Genomic DNA, 17,522 nt, shown 5'->3' with positions numbered 1-17,522 from the left:
ACACTGAAAAGCAGCAGGACTGCCCTGGGCGCCAACCCACCGTCATCCGGCACCACAGGCAGTGCCGCGTGGTGACACTCTGGTAGCAGTTGATACTTTTGTGGCACCAGTCACACTTGACAGAGGAATTCCCTTCCACCCACGCATGCTGCGTCCCCTGCAGGAGGGAAGTGAAGGATACCAGGGAAGGCTGCAGAACCGCATCCCAGGGCCCTGGGCCTGAGGAGAAGGGTCGGGGAGGAGCGCAGGGAGCGGGGAGGCCAGAGAGGGTTGGTTCCTGTTTAGTGGGTGCACTTCTGGATGCCAGGCTGCTTTGCTGAACTGCACCAGTGTGGTCACTCCCTACCTAACCTCTATCATGCTAATCGAGGTGGATGGAAAGCCACTTTGCCTGCTCTTTGAACAGTTCACCCCCCCTGGCAGTCAAGCCTCTGAGCATCTCGTCTTGCAGTTCATCTGTGTGTCACCGGAACTCTTTGCAAAGGGATGTATTTGTGTGTGCCCTTTTCTGGAAGGCAGTGGGGTGCAGGGAAACGCAGCAGGGCTTGGGCTACAGACAAAACTGGTTGGAGTCATTGATCTTCCACTTTGCAGCGGGGTGACCTTTGGCCAGTTCCTGGACCTCTCTGAGTCTCAGGTCCTTCATCTGCAGAAATTGGCATCAAATGCCCCACCTCTGGGTTTTCTGGGAGGATTCAACGAGACAGCACATTTGGAAGGGCCTTCCTGGCACAGTCCTGGCCCTTGGGGGGGTGCCCCTGATGGGGAATCCCTTCCCCCTCTGTCTTCTATGGGTCGGTGCCTCTCAGCCTTAGCAGCCCCTCAGGACCACCTGGCCGGCATCTAGAAGTCCTAATGCCCAGCCCTCACTCCAGACAAAATAAATTAGAGTCTCTGGGGATGAGACCCATCATTAGTATGTTTTAGAGCACACTGAGTGATTATAACATGCAGCCAAGGTTGAGAAGCACTCAGGAAGGAAGTTAGAGAGAAAGCCCCAAGGGATTAGTGTGGGTCATCAGCCAGCAGCTTTCACATCTGTTTCCTGGAGAGCGTGTTGTACCTGCCTCTTGGCCAGGACATGCCCCTGAAGCAGCCCAGGAACTTGGGAAGCAGGTGTGAATGCATGTGTACGTGTGTGACTATAAATGCAAAGCGACCCATGACACCAAATTCTGGGGGTCTGAGCCCTCAGTTAAGTCCCCCGGGAATTCTATAGAACTCCTCAAAAAATTTTTCACCAGGGTATCCTGAATAGCGGAAGGGGTGGATATGGACTCTGGGGGAACGTGGGGACATAGCCTGAAGTGCCAACTGCAAGCACAATATTAAAAACACATGGAATATCTGCATGACACCATCCATGTCTGTATTAGGTAAAAGTTTTAAATTACTTATCAGTTAAGTTACTGTGTCCTCCTTCCAAAAGATTTTTGGTAAAACTGTTGCTCTAGAAGATGTGTCACATGTACTTTGTAGTTTCTCCTTCTGCCATTCACCCCTGAGGGTATAAAGAACTCAGTTTGCTAATCAATTTGTCATCTACATGGTCACAATGAATTTGTTCTGAGATTATTATTATTTTTACTTTACAGAGAAAATATATGAGGCTGCAGAGAGGTTAAGTAACTGGTCCTAGGTTCCACGGCTGGTAAGTGGCCAAGCAGGGACTCATGGCCAGGTCTCCTGACTCCAAGTCCACGGCAGTCTCCCAACACCACGTTACCTTCTCCATCCTCTTCCAGGGTCAGAAGAGATGGTTAAAGACTTAGGTTGCCTCTGGAGACTCAGAAGGTCGTGAATGTGCCCTGCTGGTCCCTCAGAGGCCTCCCTCTGTTCCAAGTGTGGCAATGGCAGGAGTGCAGGCTTAGGGCCTGAGCCCAGGAGGTGCACCATATGTCCTGGTGAAAGGCATGGACATGGAACAGTGTGTGTATGGGCGTGGTACGGAACGAGTAGACAAGAGGCCACGCGGCGTCTCACAGGCATGCATGCGTGTCCCTGGAGGTGCCCTTCTCTCTCGGAGTCCTACTGGGGGAGGGCTGGATACCACTCCCACCTGCTAACCATCTCCTGACTCAGATTCCTCAATGGGGTTTTCCCTCCGCAGGAACTCGGAGTGCCTTTCCCCTGCTAATTTGAAGAAGAGTCTATTTCCAGACTCAGTGAATGGTACCAGCCAATGGCCACCTTAGAAACCTGGTAGCCATTTCCAACCTCTCTCCCTCTCTCATCCCCTACACGATTGTCACCAGGTCCTTGTGGTAGGACCTTCCAAATTATCTCTCAGACTCTCCCTTTATGTCTTCCACCTTAGCCAGTGGGACAGCCAAAATACTCAACAACCGGCGTGGCTGGGGGACACTCACTCAGCACAGACACAGCCATCACTGTGCTACTGCAGACGTAGCAGAGCATAGTGGGTGAGTGCAGACGCCACCCCAGTCAGGCCCTAGGGCAGCATTAACTCTTGCCTGAACTGTTGGAAAAGTTTTTTTCATCCCCTCTGATCTGATCTCTCTCTGGCACCATGGTCAGAGCAATTAACCTAATCTGCAAACCCAAACACCTCCTCATGTACTCAAAGCTCTTCAACGGCCCCTTAGCTACAAATGAAACCCCTTCCCAAGTCCTCAGCTGGCCTCACAAGACCTGGATCTCACCAGTTCTGCAGCACATCTCCCGCCGCTTCCTTCTAAGCATCCTCTATCCCAGTCACACGGAACCAAGTACAGATCCGATAATAAGCCACGTCTCCACGCCTTCACACTTGAGACTTCTCCAGCCTGGGGTGCCTTGTCCTCCTTGATTCCTTATGAGATCCCGCTGATTTGGGTTCAAGACACAACTCAAATGCCATCTTTTTGGTGAAACCTTCCCTGTCCGCCACCCTTGGTGCCTCAACTGCATGTCCCACACAGCCCTATTGCTACTGCACAGCTCGCTACTTTGCGCTTCGCTTACATGCCTGTCTCCTCCCACTAGACTGCACAGTCCTCCAGGCTGAGGACCACCTTTTAACCTGCATACCCCCTGGCACAGGATCTGGCACACCGTGGGCACCAGGGAGATGCTAAATGGATTGATGGATGGACAAGATGGTTTAAGGGTGGTCCTCAAGGCAGAGAAGGGACTGTATAAAGCTCCCAAAGCCCCTTCCTGCCCAGGAATCTGTGGAGATGGACATGTTGCCTGGGACACAGCATGCAGGAGAAGAAGACAATAGGTATCACCAACCTCTCCTCCCCTTTTGGTTTTTGAGTTCGTTTTGATACACCCAGGAATGTTTTTGGATACACAGCGTTCATGGACGGTGTATTTACAGTCTGAAAATAAAAATAAGAAAAGTGACTGTGAGTGACCACATAGGGAAGGTCAGCCATCCCCCTGCCCCCCACCCCAGCTGAGGCGCATGCCTCCCTCTGCGTGGCCAGTCAGGGGCAGGGGACATATGGAGCTGGCCTTGCCTAATGGCAATTCAAGTCTCCAGTTGTTCACTGAGAAGAGTCCATGACTATCTCCCAGACATGCTCCTGCACCCTACCCCCTGCCACACTGCCTTCCACCGTGGGTGGTGAACGCAGCAGGAAGACATACCCAGAAAGGTGCTTTCCGCTTAAGGGGAGTGAGGAGTCATCCTGGCTATGCCAATGCCACAGTACTGAATGTCAGGATGTTGGGGCGTGGATAGCAAGGCCGGGGTCTTCCTAACTCTGGAGACAGGAAGGCCTGAGCCTGAACTCTGGCTCTGCCCTTTGTAACTACCCACACAATCTAGGGTAAGTTCCTTCACTGCTCTGAAATTCAGGGTTTTCTACAAAATGGGAAGAAGATTGCTTTCTCTTTGCAGCATTACATAATTTGTATAAAGCACCACGTGTGCGGGTCAGAACAGCTATTCCACAAATGACTGCTGTTGTTACTGTTTACTACTGTGCCAACAGGCCTAGAACGTACTAGGAATGAGGCTGGCCCTATGAAAAGTGGGTGAGAGCTGGATTTGAAATAGGTGCTGGAAAGACAGGGGGGCCCCTACTTTTGCCTGCTGATGCTTGCTCTTGGTAGACACTGGGCCCAGCTCTGCTACGATGACTTTTGTGGCTGAGGTTGCCTGCTGCCTGGCTCCTGTGTGCATGGCAGATAAAACATTTTGGTGACCCGCCCCGTACCCGACGGCCCTCGCTGCCGCAGCAGCTCCCCAGTCCCTGGAGGGTTCAGGCTGAGTGCTTGCTGTCTGCATCCTGAGGTGGGGGGCAGGATTCTGTACCCACGCAGCCTGGGCCCTACAAAGCCTTCTTGCTGCAGCCCCTCCCTTCTCTTCCTGCTCTGCAAACCCACCCCTTTTCCTACATGACCCCTTCTTTCTTCCTTCTCCTCCATCTCTTTCTTCTGTCCTCCTTTCCAGTCTCCCTCCTTCCTTTTCCATGTGTGTTTTTTCTCCTCTCCAATCTGACTTTACTAAATAGATTATAAAGTCAAACAAATGGATAATTTTAATTCCATTGTATATATGAATATAGTTGCTTATTAATTAAAAAAAAAAACAAACAGGTTCTTCTGACCAACCAAAACATTCACTAGCAAAACTCAATTGAAATTATTATGAGATGCTTTTTAAGTACATTTGAACCTTAATAACTTTTTCTAGGCAGTCAGTGGCCTATGACGAGACTCTAATAGGATAATATTTGTCCCTTTGACTTGGGTAGAACAAAAATAGGACATGGAAGTTTTGCTTTATTTTCTGCTGTTGGAATAATATGGCAAATCCCTCAAGCTAGGAAGCAGAGATGCCTAAACTTTTCTGGGAATGGCTCAATCATGTATAGAGCAAGACAGTTCCTGGGAAAAGGGGTTTGAAGGAAGTTTACTCACAAATGCAGCACAGGCCTTGCTTCCGAGCGCCCATCAGCATGACATGGCAGAAGTTGCAGTAGGTTGGTTTCTTGAAATGCTTCATGGTCCAGGCGTGCCTCCCGTCCCCCTTGGAGCCCTGCGGGGACAGCAAGGGAATGAGATGCAGGCAGCCTCACTCTTTCTAAAAAGTCTCTTCTCATATTTGGAAAACAAATTTATTTTGTTATTCACGTATTCACAAATTTATTTTGTTATTCACTTATTTTACTGTTGTAAAGATTATTTTAATAGAAGTGCAAATCAAAACAAAATTCTTTGTGTGTATTTTCTAAAATAAGCAAATATTAAAAATTAGGGCCATCTGAGTAGAGTATGTGGTGGGGGGAGTGGAAATCAGAACAATCTTTCTTTCTTTCTTTCTTTCAATCATCTATTAATCATCTATTACCTATCAATCATCTATTATCTATAACGATCTATCATCTATCTATCACCCATCTATCTATCCTTTAAATGTTTACAACCTTCAACTTATAAACTTCCTTTCTTGGATTCTATCCTAAAGAAATCATTTTTGAAAGATAGATGAGCATTTTTGTGCTCTGTCAGATGTTTAACCCAGTATTTAAAATAACTGAAAATATCCTACAGGCCTCAAAATGACCAAAAGGTTTGTGGTACATCTGTATGATTTAATGTTAAGTGGCCATCAAAAACATATTTATAAGGACATTGAATGGTTTGGGAATGTGCTCATGATACTAAGTTCTAAGGGAAAAAAACAGAATGCAAATTTGATGATATATTATGATCTCAGTTTTATACAATGATATGTTGTACGGGAAAAAACGTCACCAAACTGTTAACAGAGGTTAGCTATAGCTAGCAGCACTATGGATTTATTTTATTCTCTAATTTCTACTTTCTTCCGTATTTTCCAAATTTTCTACAGTGAGGAGGTACTAGTTTTACAATCAGAAAAAATTAGCTTAGTAAAAACAATGTACTCCTCTCATCACCTTTCTGTGCACAGATAAAACAGCAAAGGGACAGAGACAGAAAGAGGGTTAAGCCATTTCCCCCTGACTTGGCTTGGGAGCAAATTCATTCTATCTACCAGATAAGCCAAGCCTCACATAATCACACACCTTCCTTGGACACCAAAGCTCCCACCTTCTAGCCCCCGGGAGCATAGGCTTGCTGGAGACTGTGGCTTCAGGCGCATCCCTCCAGGTATGGTGTCCTTGACCTTTTGTCATAGGCTCCATCAAAAGAGTAACACTCAAAAAAAAAAAAAGAGTAACACTCTTGGGCTGTTGTTAAGGGTAGTAAAAAGTACTGTAAGGTGGTAAGGACTGAGAGTCAGGTACATGGAGTCCAAAGTGCTGGATTGAAACCCACTTCTTACTTCTGTGTCCCTCTGGTTTGGGTTGGTCATAGTGGCCAGATCCATTCCTGTGCTCAACTCTTCTGCTAACGGTCTCTAGAGGAGCCCACATGCTTTTCAAATGCTGGTCTCCTCCTGGGGCCAGGATACGTTATTTTCTTCTTACCACCTCAAAACCCTGCTTCTTCCAAAACCTGAGTCTTACAGAATTAAAGCCTTTTTATCTAATGGCTTCTACTTTAGTAAATGGGTTCACTAACTGATTAAATGATCCACTTAAATATCTATTCATTCATTCCTTTGACAAACATTGACCTCAAGGGATTTTTGTAAAAATTAAGTGAAATACTGTAAGTGAGGATTCTAATCCAGTGCCCGACACAATGAAAATGAAAACATTTATTAAGTTCCTACTCCATGCTAGGCAGTAGGGGACACAAAAATAAGTAGAGTGCTTTCCTACGTGTAAGGAGGTACATTTAGACCCGTTCTAGAAATGAAGAAGCGAAGACTCATAGAAGTTATATAAATAGCCCAAGACCACACAAATAATAAGTGACCAAGCTGAGCCCGTAGTCACACTGGGGGCTCTTGCTGGCCTCGGAGCCCATGCTTCTTCCATGCCTCTCCTGTACCTCCACAGACCAGGGTTTTCCCTTCATGGACAGAAGGGAAATTACAGTACTCTTAGCAGACCCAGCTCCTTCTTCATCCAGCCCAAGGGATGGTCATTTGACCTGAAATACCTTTATTGGCAAAATCAATTAGTATCTGAGCAAGGGAGAGTCAGCTATTTTCATAGATACAGGGTAAGAAGCAAAGGGACCCTGACTTGGGATAAAGTAACATTTCTGCTTGGGTTATAGCACCATCATGTGGCTCCTTTATTTCTGCACGTTGGCGGCTGCAGGGCGTAGGAGTAACGTTCCTTACGCACGCCAGGTTTTGGGTTGAGACTGCAGTTCCCTTGGGAGGCAGACTGTTTCTCATACATGCCATTCAGAGATCCCCAGACTTTTCAGTGGCCACATGTGGGTTTTGAAAAAAGCCAAACAAGCAAGGTGGCTTTTAAGACATCGAGGAACGCTTTCCCTAGAACCCCAACTATTAATGTGAAAACATACAATTTAGTGCCTATTTTCAAATAAATGCATAAAATTTCAATTAATAAAAACCAAATGCACATTTGTTTTTTGTTTGCATTATTCCTGAGGTAAAGTATGGTTTTAATACAAGGCTGATTTGGCATCAGGGGGAGACACTGGGGAGAATGCTGAAGAAATAATGTCTCTCCCTCTTTCAGCCATAAAACAGTGGATCCCCTCCAAGCAAAGAGTTGGTGGCACTTTGGACTCAACAAGTCCAAAATAGGAAACAGAACTAGAAATTGGTTCCTTGTGATTAAAATGTCCCATCTCTATTTCCATGTTTCAGAGAAAAAACAGGTGCATTAGAACAGCACTCAAGCAGAACTTTCACTTTGATTCAGCTATAATCTTGAGCCTTGATAGCAGAAAGTATACCTAACCTATCTGAGCACCCCCAGGTCCTAGCGCACGTGGGTTCGTGCACACAGTAGGTTCTTGGTAAGAAATCACTGCATGAGAAGTCTGCTGTCACTGAATATGGAAGACGGCTTCTGGTACTAACTAGGTGTGTGTTCATGGGCAAGTGCCTTTACCTCTCTGGTCCTTGGAATGAAAAAGGAAGGGGACAGACCAGGGAGCACCAAGTTCTCTTCCAGCTCTGACCTTCTAGGGTTATAAGGAAAAAGGAGATCCTGGTTCATTGATTTCTATTTAGCACTTGGAAAGAGCTGGACACGCTATGAGATAATTGCAGGATTCTTAGTCCTTGAGGGTTGGAGATGAGGGCTCAGCTTTAGTCCTGAATTGCAGAACTGTCAGATGGACACAGCACAGGCAACAACATCAGCTAGAGGCTAACGCAAATGAACCTGCTGTTCTGTCCCTATCTTTGACATTTCAGTAATCTTGAAGAGGTATTGTCTTACAACCCGTGTGACTGTACCGGTAAACGCTAATGTCACCATTTGTACTTTTAGTTCTAATCTTCCCTACCTCATGTATGGAAGCTACTTTCATGGTAAACAAGCAGACCAGGTCAGATGCCAGTGATTTCACATTAAGCCTCTACATGTATTCCCTACTCTGATCAAAACTGGGAGGTTTCTCTAAAACACCCTGAATTTTCTTTCATGTGGGTCTTTGCTCAAGCTACGAACTCTCTCTTCTACCAGCCAAATCATACCCATCCTCGAGAGCCAGATCAAATATCCTAGGTCTTTATCTTTATCTCAAGAATGGGATATCAAAATCCCACACATCCGTCAGAGCCAGGGCAAACACCCTCCAAAGTTTCTTCCACGGGTCTCACTCCTAAGTGTGAGATGTTCGAAAGTGCAGGTTCTTTGGAGTCAAGTACAAATAAATGCTGGCTATTCTTTTTCCTCTTCGGACTCAGAACCTCAGTTTTCCATCTGTTTAAATGGGTAAAAAAAAATCTACCTTATCTGGTTGTTCTGATTGTTAAATAAGATATTATTATGGGCTTCCCTGGTGGCACAGTGGTTGCGAGTCTGCCTGCCGATGCAGGGAACACGGGTTCGTGCCCTGGTCCGGGAAGATCCCACATGCTGTGGAGCGACTAGGCCCGTGAGCCATGGCCGCTGAGCCTGCGCGTCCAGAGCCTGTGCTCCGCAACGGGAGAGGCCACAACAGTGAGAGGCCCGCGTACCAAAAAAAAAAAAAAAAAAAAAGATATTATTATTGAACGCCCTCTGCCTCACAACAAATCAGTATTTTTTCCTTTCTTTCTTCCTTTCCTTCCTTCCTTCCCCAACTCTCTTAGCATTTTTAAACCTAATTTGTGAAAAAGATGGAATTCTTCCCTGAATATTTTTTGCCCTTTGCCTGGTTGAGCGTACGTTTCCGGTGGGTGAATATTGTATCTGTGTTCCCTCATAGCCCTTAGAACAGTATCTTTATTTAGTAATAATTTAGTAAACGTCTGTCAAATGAATGAATAATATTTCGGGTACTAATAGGTAAAAAGAGAGGACTTTTGGGCTGGCCTAGAGCATACGGGCTGTCCATTGGGAAGTCTGGGGCAGAAGCCAAGGATATTAACTTCCACATGGAACCTGATGTTTCTGAAAGGTGAGAGGTCTTTGACCTCAAGCTTGTAACTTACAGAGTCGTCCATGCCCAGGAGGACGAGCAATGGGATGGTGGTCATCCCTCCGTGGACCCACTCCTGGAGAGACACAAAGCCATCCCGGTCGTAGTCCATCCCTTGTAACATCTCCTTCAATATCTGTGGAATCCATAGAGCAACCACTGTCCACTTTCCTCTTCGACTTCTCTGCCCCACCCCTGCCCCGCCCACCCTGCCCTTTTCTTTCTCTTCTGTTCTATGTTTTCTGGCTTGTGTTTTACCCCTTTCCCCTCTGATTCGGAGTGAGCAGAGCCATCGAGGGAGCAAATGGGGGTGAGGAGAACAGGGGTCCAGGCCTGGCTCTGCCCTGACCTGTGTGGCCTTCGACAAGCCACCCCAACTCTCTGGATTCTGCTTTTCTCGTCTGTAAACTGGAACTAGTATTGCTATGTTTGCAGCATGGTAGTGAAGATTAGAGAAAATGTATATAAAACGCTAAATATGATATCGGACTCATAGGAGCGCCCAATGTAATTATTATTATTAATATTTCTAATGATTGAGAAAAATCTTTAAAAGTCTTTCTAGCTCTAAATTCTCTGATCTCTGAGCTCCTGTTATAAAAATTTAGCTTTGGTGAAAGCGTTAGGGGGTATTATTAGGTATTATTATTTGAATTAGTCTATACTTTCCCCTGCCGCCTCTAATCTTTCCTATCAGGGAAGTGGGAGATCAAGGTGTAGGACCCAGAGAAGTCACCTCTAAGAAGATGATCTGGGACAGCCTGCACCGTAAACATGTGTTTCCAAGTCCCACTCTCATCTTGGAAGCTCACTGGAAAGTCACCCCTTGCTTTTGGAAACTCACAGGCCTTAGCTCCGTGGGATCCCACTCGAGATACTGGGCAATGTGTAGCATCTGGTTGACAATACGATCCATCTCCTAGAAAACATCAAGGAGAGAAGCCAACTGAAGATGTGCTTTTACAAGCAAGACTCAAATCCAACCCCGTGGGAAGATGGGCAGGGCAGAGTGTGAGAAGCAGCTGGTACAATATACTGGCATTTCATCAAGCACTATTTGTTTTTGCTCTTTATTTCTGCCTCGACCACAAAGCTCACAAGAAACACAGACCGTGGATAAGCCAGAGGTATGCAGAAAGCTCACTGAACACTGACCTCCTCCTAGACCCACCTTCCTTCCCCTATTCTGTGCTTTGACTTAGCATAGAAAGCACTCCTGTTTCCTCCTTCTTTGTGATCCTACAAATACTTACAAACCAAGGCACTTACTTCTTCCCTCTTTTCCCACACCTCATTCCCACAGCTTTAGCAACTTGGGATTCATCTATACCCCTTGGGGGTCAGTTTCAGTTGGATGTAGAGCCACTGTGTTGGTCCTTTCTCAGGCACTATGATTCAGATTCCTTTTGGCATCTCCTTTGTTTCCTTTGTATCAAGTCCTGGGTCCAGGACTCTTGGAACAGGAAATTCATGAAGGGTATGTTTGCCTAATGAGTGAGCCTTTTGTTTGGTACCAAGGCCAGGCTCCATCTAAAACCTCACAGAATTGTTGGATGCTAATGAATCAGTGCCCTGAGAGTCCCACTGAAACACACTGGACTGAGAAAGCATTTGCATGTCTTGGGCACCATCTAAGATGTTCATAGTAAGGTTGATTTGGGGACACAGGTTGGAGAACTGAAGCAAGGTTTAAAGGTGTTACTTTCACCAGGTAGAATGTTGGGTCAAAATAAGCAAACTAAAACCCAACAGGGATTTTAAAAATTGTATTTCGTTTAAAGTAGAAAATAACCCATTGCAAAACTGCAGATGAAGTGGTAGATGGGGATAAGGAAGTGGGCAGAATGGTGGGAACAGGGCTCAGCAGAAGTTCCAATGGAAAAGAGCTCGTGAAACTAGTTGGGTCCAAGATCCAAGGTGAGCAAACGATGTGATTCAGGAATGGAGAATTAGACTCAATCTTGGGCTGTGTAAATAGGTGGGCATTTTCAGGGAGCAGAGTGGGCAGATTTCAGGAAGAACTAGTTCCCTGATGTGAATACTTAAAGAGTCCTGGAGGGGTGGGTTCAGTTCTATGCCATATTGTAAGAACGGCATTGACAAACTAGAGCTTGACCAGAATGGAGATTTAAAACTTCCTTATGAGCAACAGTGTAGAAATTGGGAAGTATGAGCTGGGGGAAGATTTTTGGGAAGATGTGATAGTACCTTCAAATACCTGAAGGCCTACTGTGTACAACTGGTACTCCACTGGTCAGCTGCCCCGGTCAGCGATAGAGGGCAGAAGTAAGCTGAGGGATGGAGGGAGGGAAGAGTTGAGGGTTGGCCTATTTTGACCTCACCACTGGGTTGGGGGAGGGGAGAGAAGAGCAGAATCAGGTTTTGTATTGAAAATTTCCCTGGCAGACTAGAGATGCCTTGTGTGCGGGAGGGATGCCTTCTCTAACAGTCATCCCCAGTGGTGGAGCGGCTGTTTTAAGGTACTGGGTGAACTCTCCATTACTGGGAGTGTTCACGAAGAGGCTGGGCATCCAACTGCCAGGGGGTCTTGGTGGGAAGTTGAAAGAGAGAGAACTATTTTGAGACTCACTTCAGTCCACCAGTGTTACCTTCCAAATAGATCCAGAATTTTACCACTTGCAATGCTGCTACCCTGGTGCAAGTTACCATCATTTCTTGTCTTGCTTATTTTAATAGCCTCCTAACTGGTATTCCTGCTTGCATCCCCACAGTCTAGACAACGCAGCAGCTAGAGCAATCCCGTTAGGACCTAAGTCAATCATGTCACTCCTCTGCTCAGAATCTCCAATGGTTCTCTACCTCTCCAGAGTAAAAGAGAAAACCCTTTCAATCACCTGTAAGGCTTGATAATGCTTTGCAAACGCCCCGTCCCTTCTCATTACTTCTCTGATCTCATCTCCTATTACTCACTCCAACCTCATCTGTTCAGTCATCCTGTTCCACTCACTCTGGCCTCCTAGTTTATCTGCTAACATTCCGGGCATCCCTCAGGACCTTTGCACTTGCTGTTCCCTCTGCCTGGAAGGTGCTTCCCCATGACTCACTCCCTTCACCTCCTTCAAGTGTCTGTTCAGATGTCCCCTCCTCAGGGAGACCTTCTTTGGTTCCTCCAGCTAAAACTGCAGCTCCCTCCACTACTTCCTTTCCCTCCTTTATTTTCCCTCTAGCACACAGCTCTATCTAACACATACTTGACTATGCTTTGCAGTGTGTGTGTTTGCATTAGAATGAAAGCATCAAGAGGGCCTGGATCTTTGTCTGTTGGCTCACTGATACACCCCCCCAGTGCTTAGAACAGTAGCCGACATATATGAGATAATCAATATGTGTTGATCAAATGCTTGAGATTCTCTTGGTGGTTCCCTCGCATGACCCAGCTCACGGAACTGCAATGTGGCTGCAGGGATCCCATGAAGACACTCTGGGGTTGAGTGGGAACCGGGACGATGCAGTTGGTCTAGGGACTGGTTCCCTTTCTTCCTCCCTTTGGTCTGACTCAGCCCCGTGCACTTCAACCTCAGAGCCTTTCTGTTAATGAGTCCCATCTCTGACACTGCCAGTCATGAGGACAGGACCTGTCTGATTCTCTTTGCCTTTTCTCCTCTCTACCTTCTTCCTTTTCCATCCTTCTTCTCACTCCATGACCCCTGACCTGTCCCAGCCTCTTCCTGAGGGGAGGTGGGGATGAGACTCAGGCTTCCCCAGGTGTGGTGGGATGGGATCATGTGCTCGGAGCAGACAGAGCCAGACTCCTAGAGCTGGTGCCCTGGGGTATGAGAGGAAGGCAAGGGTAACGGCAAAGCACGCCAGCAGTTACCTGCCTTCTCCTGTCTTCTTGCCCTGGTCTCTCTGCCTCTCCCACCTCCTCTCCTCCACCCCTAGGCTTCAGCAGGAAATTACAGGGGGAATTTCTGAACCAGCTGGGAAGTTAAACTAGATGAGATACTAAAGCATCTCCCCAACCTGAGATTTTGCGATCTGAGCTTCTGGAATGAAAAAGCAAGTTGGAGTTCACTCTCCTCTGGGCGGGCTCTTTGGAAGTAGAAGGCGGGGGGTTCTAGTCATCTCTGCAGCTCATACTGAGACACTGCTATTCCTATGAAGATGGAGCTGAGAGTGTTCGGACTCTCCCTTCACCTGTTCCCCTCTCCCCCAGCCTTTATTGGATCTTGGAGGGATATTTGGAGAGCTTACCGCTTGGTCCAGGAGACCATTCTCATCCGAATCATAGAGACGAAACATGACTGCAAGAAACACAGAGGTGAGGCTTGAGATGTCCTCCGGGTACCAGGGATGGGCTGAGACTTTGCTGCTGCCAGTTTTTAGATGAAGTCCGTTGCAGCCAGTTCACCCACCCTCCAAGACACAGAGTCTGACCTTCCTTACAGTGGGAAGAGGAAGGAGAACCAAGCCACCTGGCTTCTGGGACTGTCTAAGCAATAACTCTGCCACTGATGAGATCTGGGTCATGAGCGTGATTCCCTGTAGAGCACTCACACCTCTCAGCATCACGGGAACACAACTCAAAGCAGATGCCCCGCTGGTGGTGGGGCAGAGGCACCACAGTTGTAGACGGGACACTGTTTCTACTGCACACAGAAAGGGTGTGGAGTTAGGCAGGTTCAGATCTTGGCTCTGTCCTACCACCTCTAGGGCATCACATAAGTCACTTATCTTCTTTAGGCTCAATTTCTTCATCTGTAAGATGGAGATTATAATAGTTTCTTTATCCTAAGTTTTTCTCAAATGAAGATTAATATGTCAGTGATATGCTAAATCTATAGCACTTGGAATGTAGAGAGTACCCAACAGATGTTATTTATTTTTATTTTCTTTCATTAATAAATATTTATATATGGCATTTAACATGTACAACGTACCATCCTATGCACCTTATCATTATTACTTATTTAATCCTCAATAATGGTATGAAGTAGTTATTATTATAGAAGCTATTATATTTCTTTTTCTAAAAATGTCTACATGCAATTCAGAAACATCCTCTACCATGTTCTAGCTGTAGAGAGGTGATGGAAGATAAGAAAGATTTGGGAGTGAATTTTGGGCAAAGGACTAAATGTTCATTTATGGGATTTGGAAACTTGCCATTTCATTCATCTAAAAGGTAGAGATCCTGTCTGTGGTCTCAGAAGTAAGCAGGGTGGGGAGCAGAGCTGAATACATCTTCATTTCCCTCTCATCCTTTAAAACCCTTCATCATGCCTGTGTTCTCTGTGTAACTGCTCTGGACCACTTGGGATGTACCCACAGGGTCACAGCACTCCTGTTAATTTGCCCTTGTGTTGTCACTTCCTTCTACATGTTTTATGTCTCTGGACCTTGTATTTATTCAGTGGTGTCTCTGGTTGGACTTTAAGTTATTTAAAAGTCATGGGCTTCCGATCCTTTGTGACTCCTCCAAATGTCCTGGTCAGAGACACTCTGGGCCCAGGTGGCTCTAACATGGAGCCCTCTTTGGTCCCACTGTGCATGAGGAGTAGAATGAGGAAGTGTGAGCAAGCATCCTACTTTTTAGCAGCATGGCCTTGGGCAAGTCATTTAACTTTTCCATGCTTTCTTACATATAAAATGAGAACAATCATGTCAACTATCTAGGGTTACTGTCAGGTTAAAATGAGAAAATGCATTTAAAGTGCTTAGCAAAAATAAGGTGTTCAGTGATGAGTTAGTATTGTTATTACATTGATGATGGGTGGGATTTCAGGCTATCATTTCCAAAAAAAAAAAATACATGCTTGGTTATCCAGAAAAAAAACTTAACTTGGTTTCAATCACTAAAATCAGAGATGATTTGAATTAATTTAATTTAATTAAAAAAAGAAAACTTTAGGACAAATGACCAAGTTTCTGCAACAAAAAACTGTAGGGAAAAAAATAAGCAAAAGATGAAGAGAGACTAAAGAGACGTAGTAACAAATGGCAATGTATGGACCTTACTTGGATCCCAATTCAAACGAACAGTGCTTGAATTGTTCCCCAAGTAAGGGAAAATAATGAATACTGACTGAATATTTGATAATAGTAAGGAATCGTTTTCTTTAGATGTGATTGTGGTGTTGTGGTTATATTTAAGAAAAAGTTATATTATTTTAGAGGTACATACTGAGATATTTACAGATGAAATTATATGATGTCTGGAATTTGCTTCAAAATAATCTGGGGCAGAAGAAATGAGTGGGAGGTATAAATAAAACACGAGTGACCACAAGCTGGTAATTGTTGAAGGTGGTTGATGGGCACACGGAAGTTCTTTGTATTCTCTACTTTTATCTGTGTTTGAAATTTTCCGTAATAAAAAGCTTTTAGAAATACAGTTTCTTTTCATTACCATTACAGGACTCAGTCTGAGAGGCACTAATACGAGGAATTTGCCACATTTGCTCCTCTCTGGTAGTTATGAACAAATATAATGCCTGAAACTCAAAATCCAACTGAATGTGGGAAATAATTTGACATTTCCCTTTTAACATTAGTCAGAAGAAACAGAAATCTGGTACATTTGCTTCCAAATTAGCATTTAAGACTTGTAATTGTTAACACTGCAAACCTAGGGGGGAGGTTTTAAGCTGGCTAAGAGAGCAAACTGTTTCATTTTGTTTTGGGCAAGGGTTTACCTTTGCCAGACTTTTCCTAATGCTTAAGTTTCACTGACTAGTCCGATTATTAGCTGGAATTTTGACTTTTGCTATAATGTGTATGCTTTTCCCTCAGTGTCTACTAAGATCCCAAGAGATGCCAAAACAATATATATTTTTAACAAGGTCCTACCTGTCATCTGTTTCAAAGTTTGCCTGTAGGCTCGCAAAAGTCAGCTAGACCGTCCCCAGAGTGAGTCATCTGCGAGACTGCAGGCTGCTTCAGCCACTGTGGGCTTTCCTTTCTGTCCCCAGCTATTATTCGCCTTCTGAAGACATGTTTTTGAAACCAAGCTCAACTCCCTTAATTAACTAGCCCTCTTTCTCAAGAGGCCAAAACACTTGGGGTGGGGGTGGGTGAAGACATGGAAATAGGCTTTAACAAGATAGAGGTTGATTAGATCTCAAGGAAAAAAAGAGTTCTTCATAGTTAAAGAGTTGCTTGGGCATGGAATAGGGGAAGGAAGACAGATGTTGAAAATCTTCCCTTGAAAAATCTTCTAAGAGGAGGCAGCCGCTTTCTGATTGGAGGCTTTCAGGAAATCCTGCCAGCAAAGGAAGGGAGTCTTCACCCTTTGCAGAGACCCCTTACCTTTCCAGATCTTGGTTCTCAATACCAAGGTCTCCAATGCACCTTCCACCCTATACAACTGGTACTGTGTTCCAGGGAAGATTCTAGGAAATATTCATGTCACTGCTGGTGACAGGGCAGAAAAGCTCCCCCAAGGAGGTAGGACCCATCCCCAGGATCCCAGATCAACCTCCAGCCTGTTTAGAACCATAAACAGGACACTAGCTCTTCCTCTAGGGAAAAGTCGAAGCCCCCTGACAGGGTACATACTTACACTCTAGCTTATCCTGAGGTCTCCCCGTTTCCAGCAAGGACAGGTAACACATGACATCCTTCAGGTACACTATGGGGGACTCTGAGCCTGAAGACTGAGCATCATGGTTTCCCACGGGGGTCGCAGACACTTGGTCTTTAGTTGGCACTTGCTTCTCGGTGATCTTAGATTCTGTGACAGGCAAGAGGAAATCATCCAAGGACACAATGTTTAGTAAACATGAAACCCTTTGTTGCCCCATTCTTTTCACGGTAGAGACAAGAATTTTATGAGTGTCTTCAAAAGCATGGATTACATAGATATGATCAAATCAGTGGCCCTAGAAATCCAGATTGTAGAGTTCATACTTTCTGAATGAACCCCATACTGACCTCTTTAAGAGTCTATAGCCTTATAAGAAATTCACCTATGCTCTGTGAATTTTAAGAAAAGATGATAGTGATTTTTAGTAATATCAATAGCCAACAGGTAAATGTCATTTAGCCTAATTTTGGGGGGAACACACCCAATTTGTAGAGGCAATTTTGTCTGGGATTCCAAAAATCCAGACTATTGG

The 17,522-nt window shown here is 45.4% G+C and overlaps 1 protein-coding gene and 1 long non-coding RNA gene across 6 annotated transcripts in view; both read right to left on the bottom strand.

The window, feature by feature from the left end:
• Nucleotides 1-9,558, bottom strand: part of DGKG (diacylglycerol kinase gamma) — a 128,119-nt gene extending 118,561 nt beyond the window's left edge. For all 5 annotated transcript variants that reach the window (XM_060010983.1, XM_069540643.1, XM_060010980.1 and 2 more), the window contains exons 1-3: nt 9,458-9,558; nt 4,876-4,993; nt 3,238-3,326 (exon numbers count right to left, since the gene is read on the bottom strand). In XM_060010983.1, the coding sequence (XP_059866966.1) occupies nt 3,238-3,326; nt 4,876-4,993; nt 9,458-9,556 (306 nt within the window). In that variant the 5' untranslated portion in view covers nt 9,557-9,558. The remainder of the gene's footprint in view (nt 1-3,237; nt 3,327-4,875; nt 4,994-9,457) is intronic.
• A 730-nt stretch (nt 9,559-10,288) lies between these two features.
• LOC132424854 (uncharacterized) lies at nt 10,289-17,042 on the bottom strand. The gene is made up of 3 exons (XR_009519285.1): nt 16,967-17,042; nt 13,660-13,709; nt 10,289-10,363 (listed from the first exon to the last, which is right to left on the bottom strand). It is a non-coding gene; the product is annotated as an uncharacterized lncRNA (long non-coding RNA).
• Between the last annotated feature and the right edge of the window lie 480 nt (nt 17,043-17,522).

This window comes from Delphinus delphis, chromosome 4, assembly GCF_949987515.2.
Source record: "Delphinus delphis chromosome 4, mDelDel1.2, whole genome shotgun sequence".
Classification (NCBI taxonomy): Eukaryota; Metazoa; Chordata; class Mammalia; order Artiodactyla; family Delphinidae; genus Delphinus; species Delphinus delphis.
The sequence above is the reverse complement of the archived record's forward strand: the minus strand, read 5'-3'. Positions and strand labels throughout refer to the sequence as shown.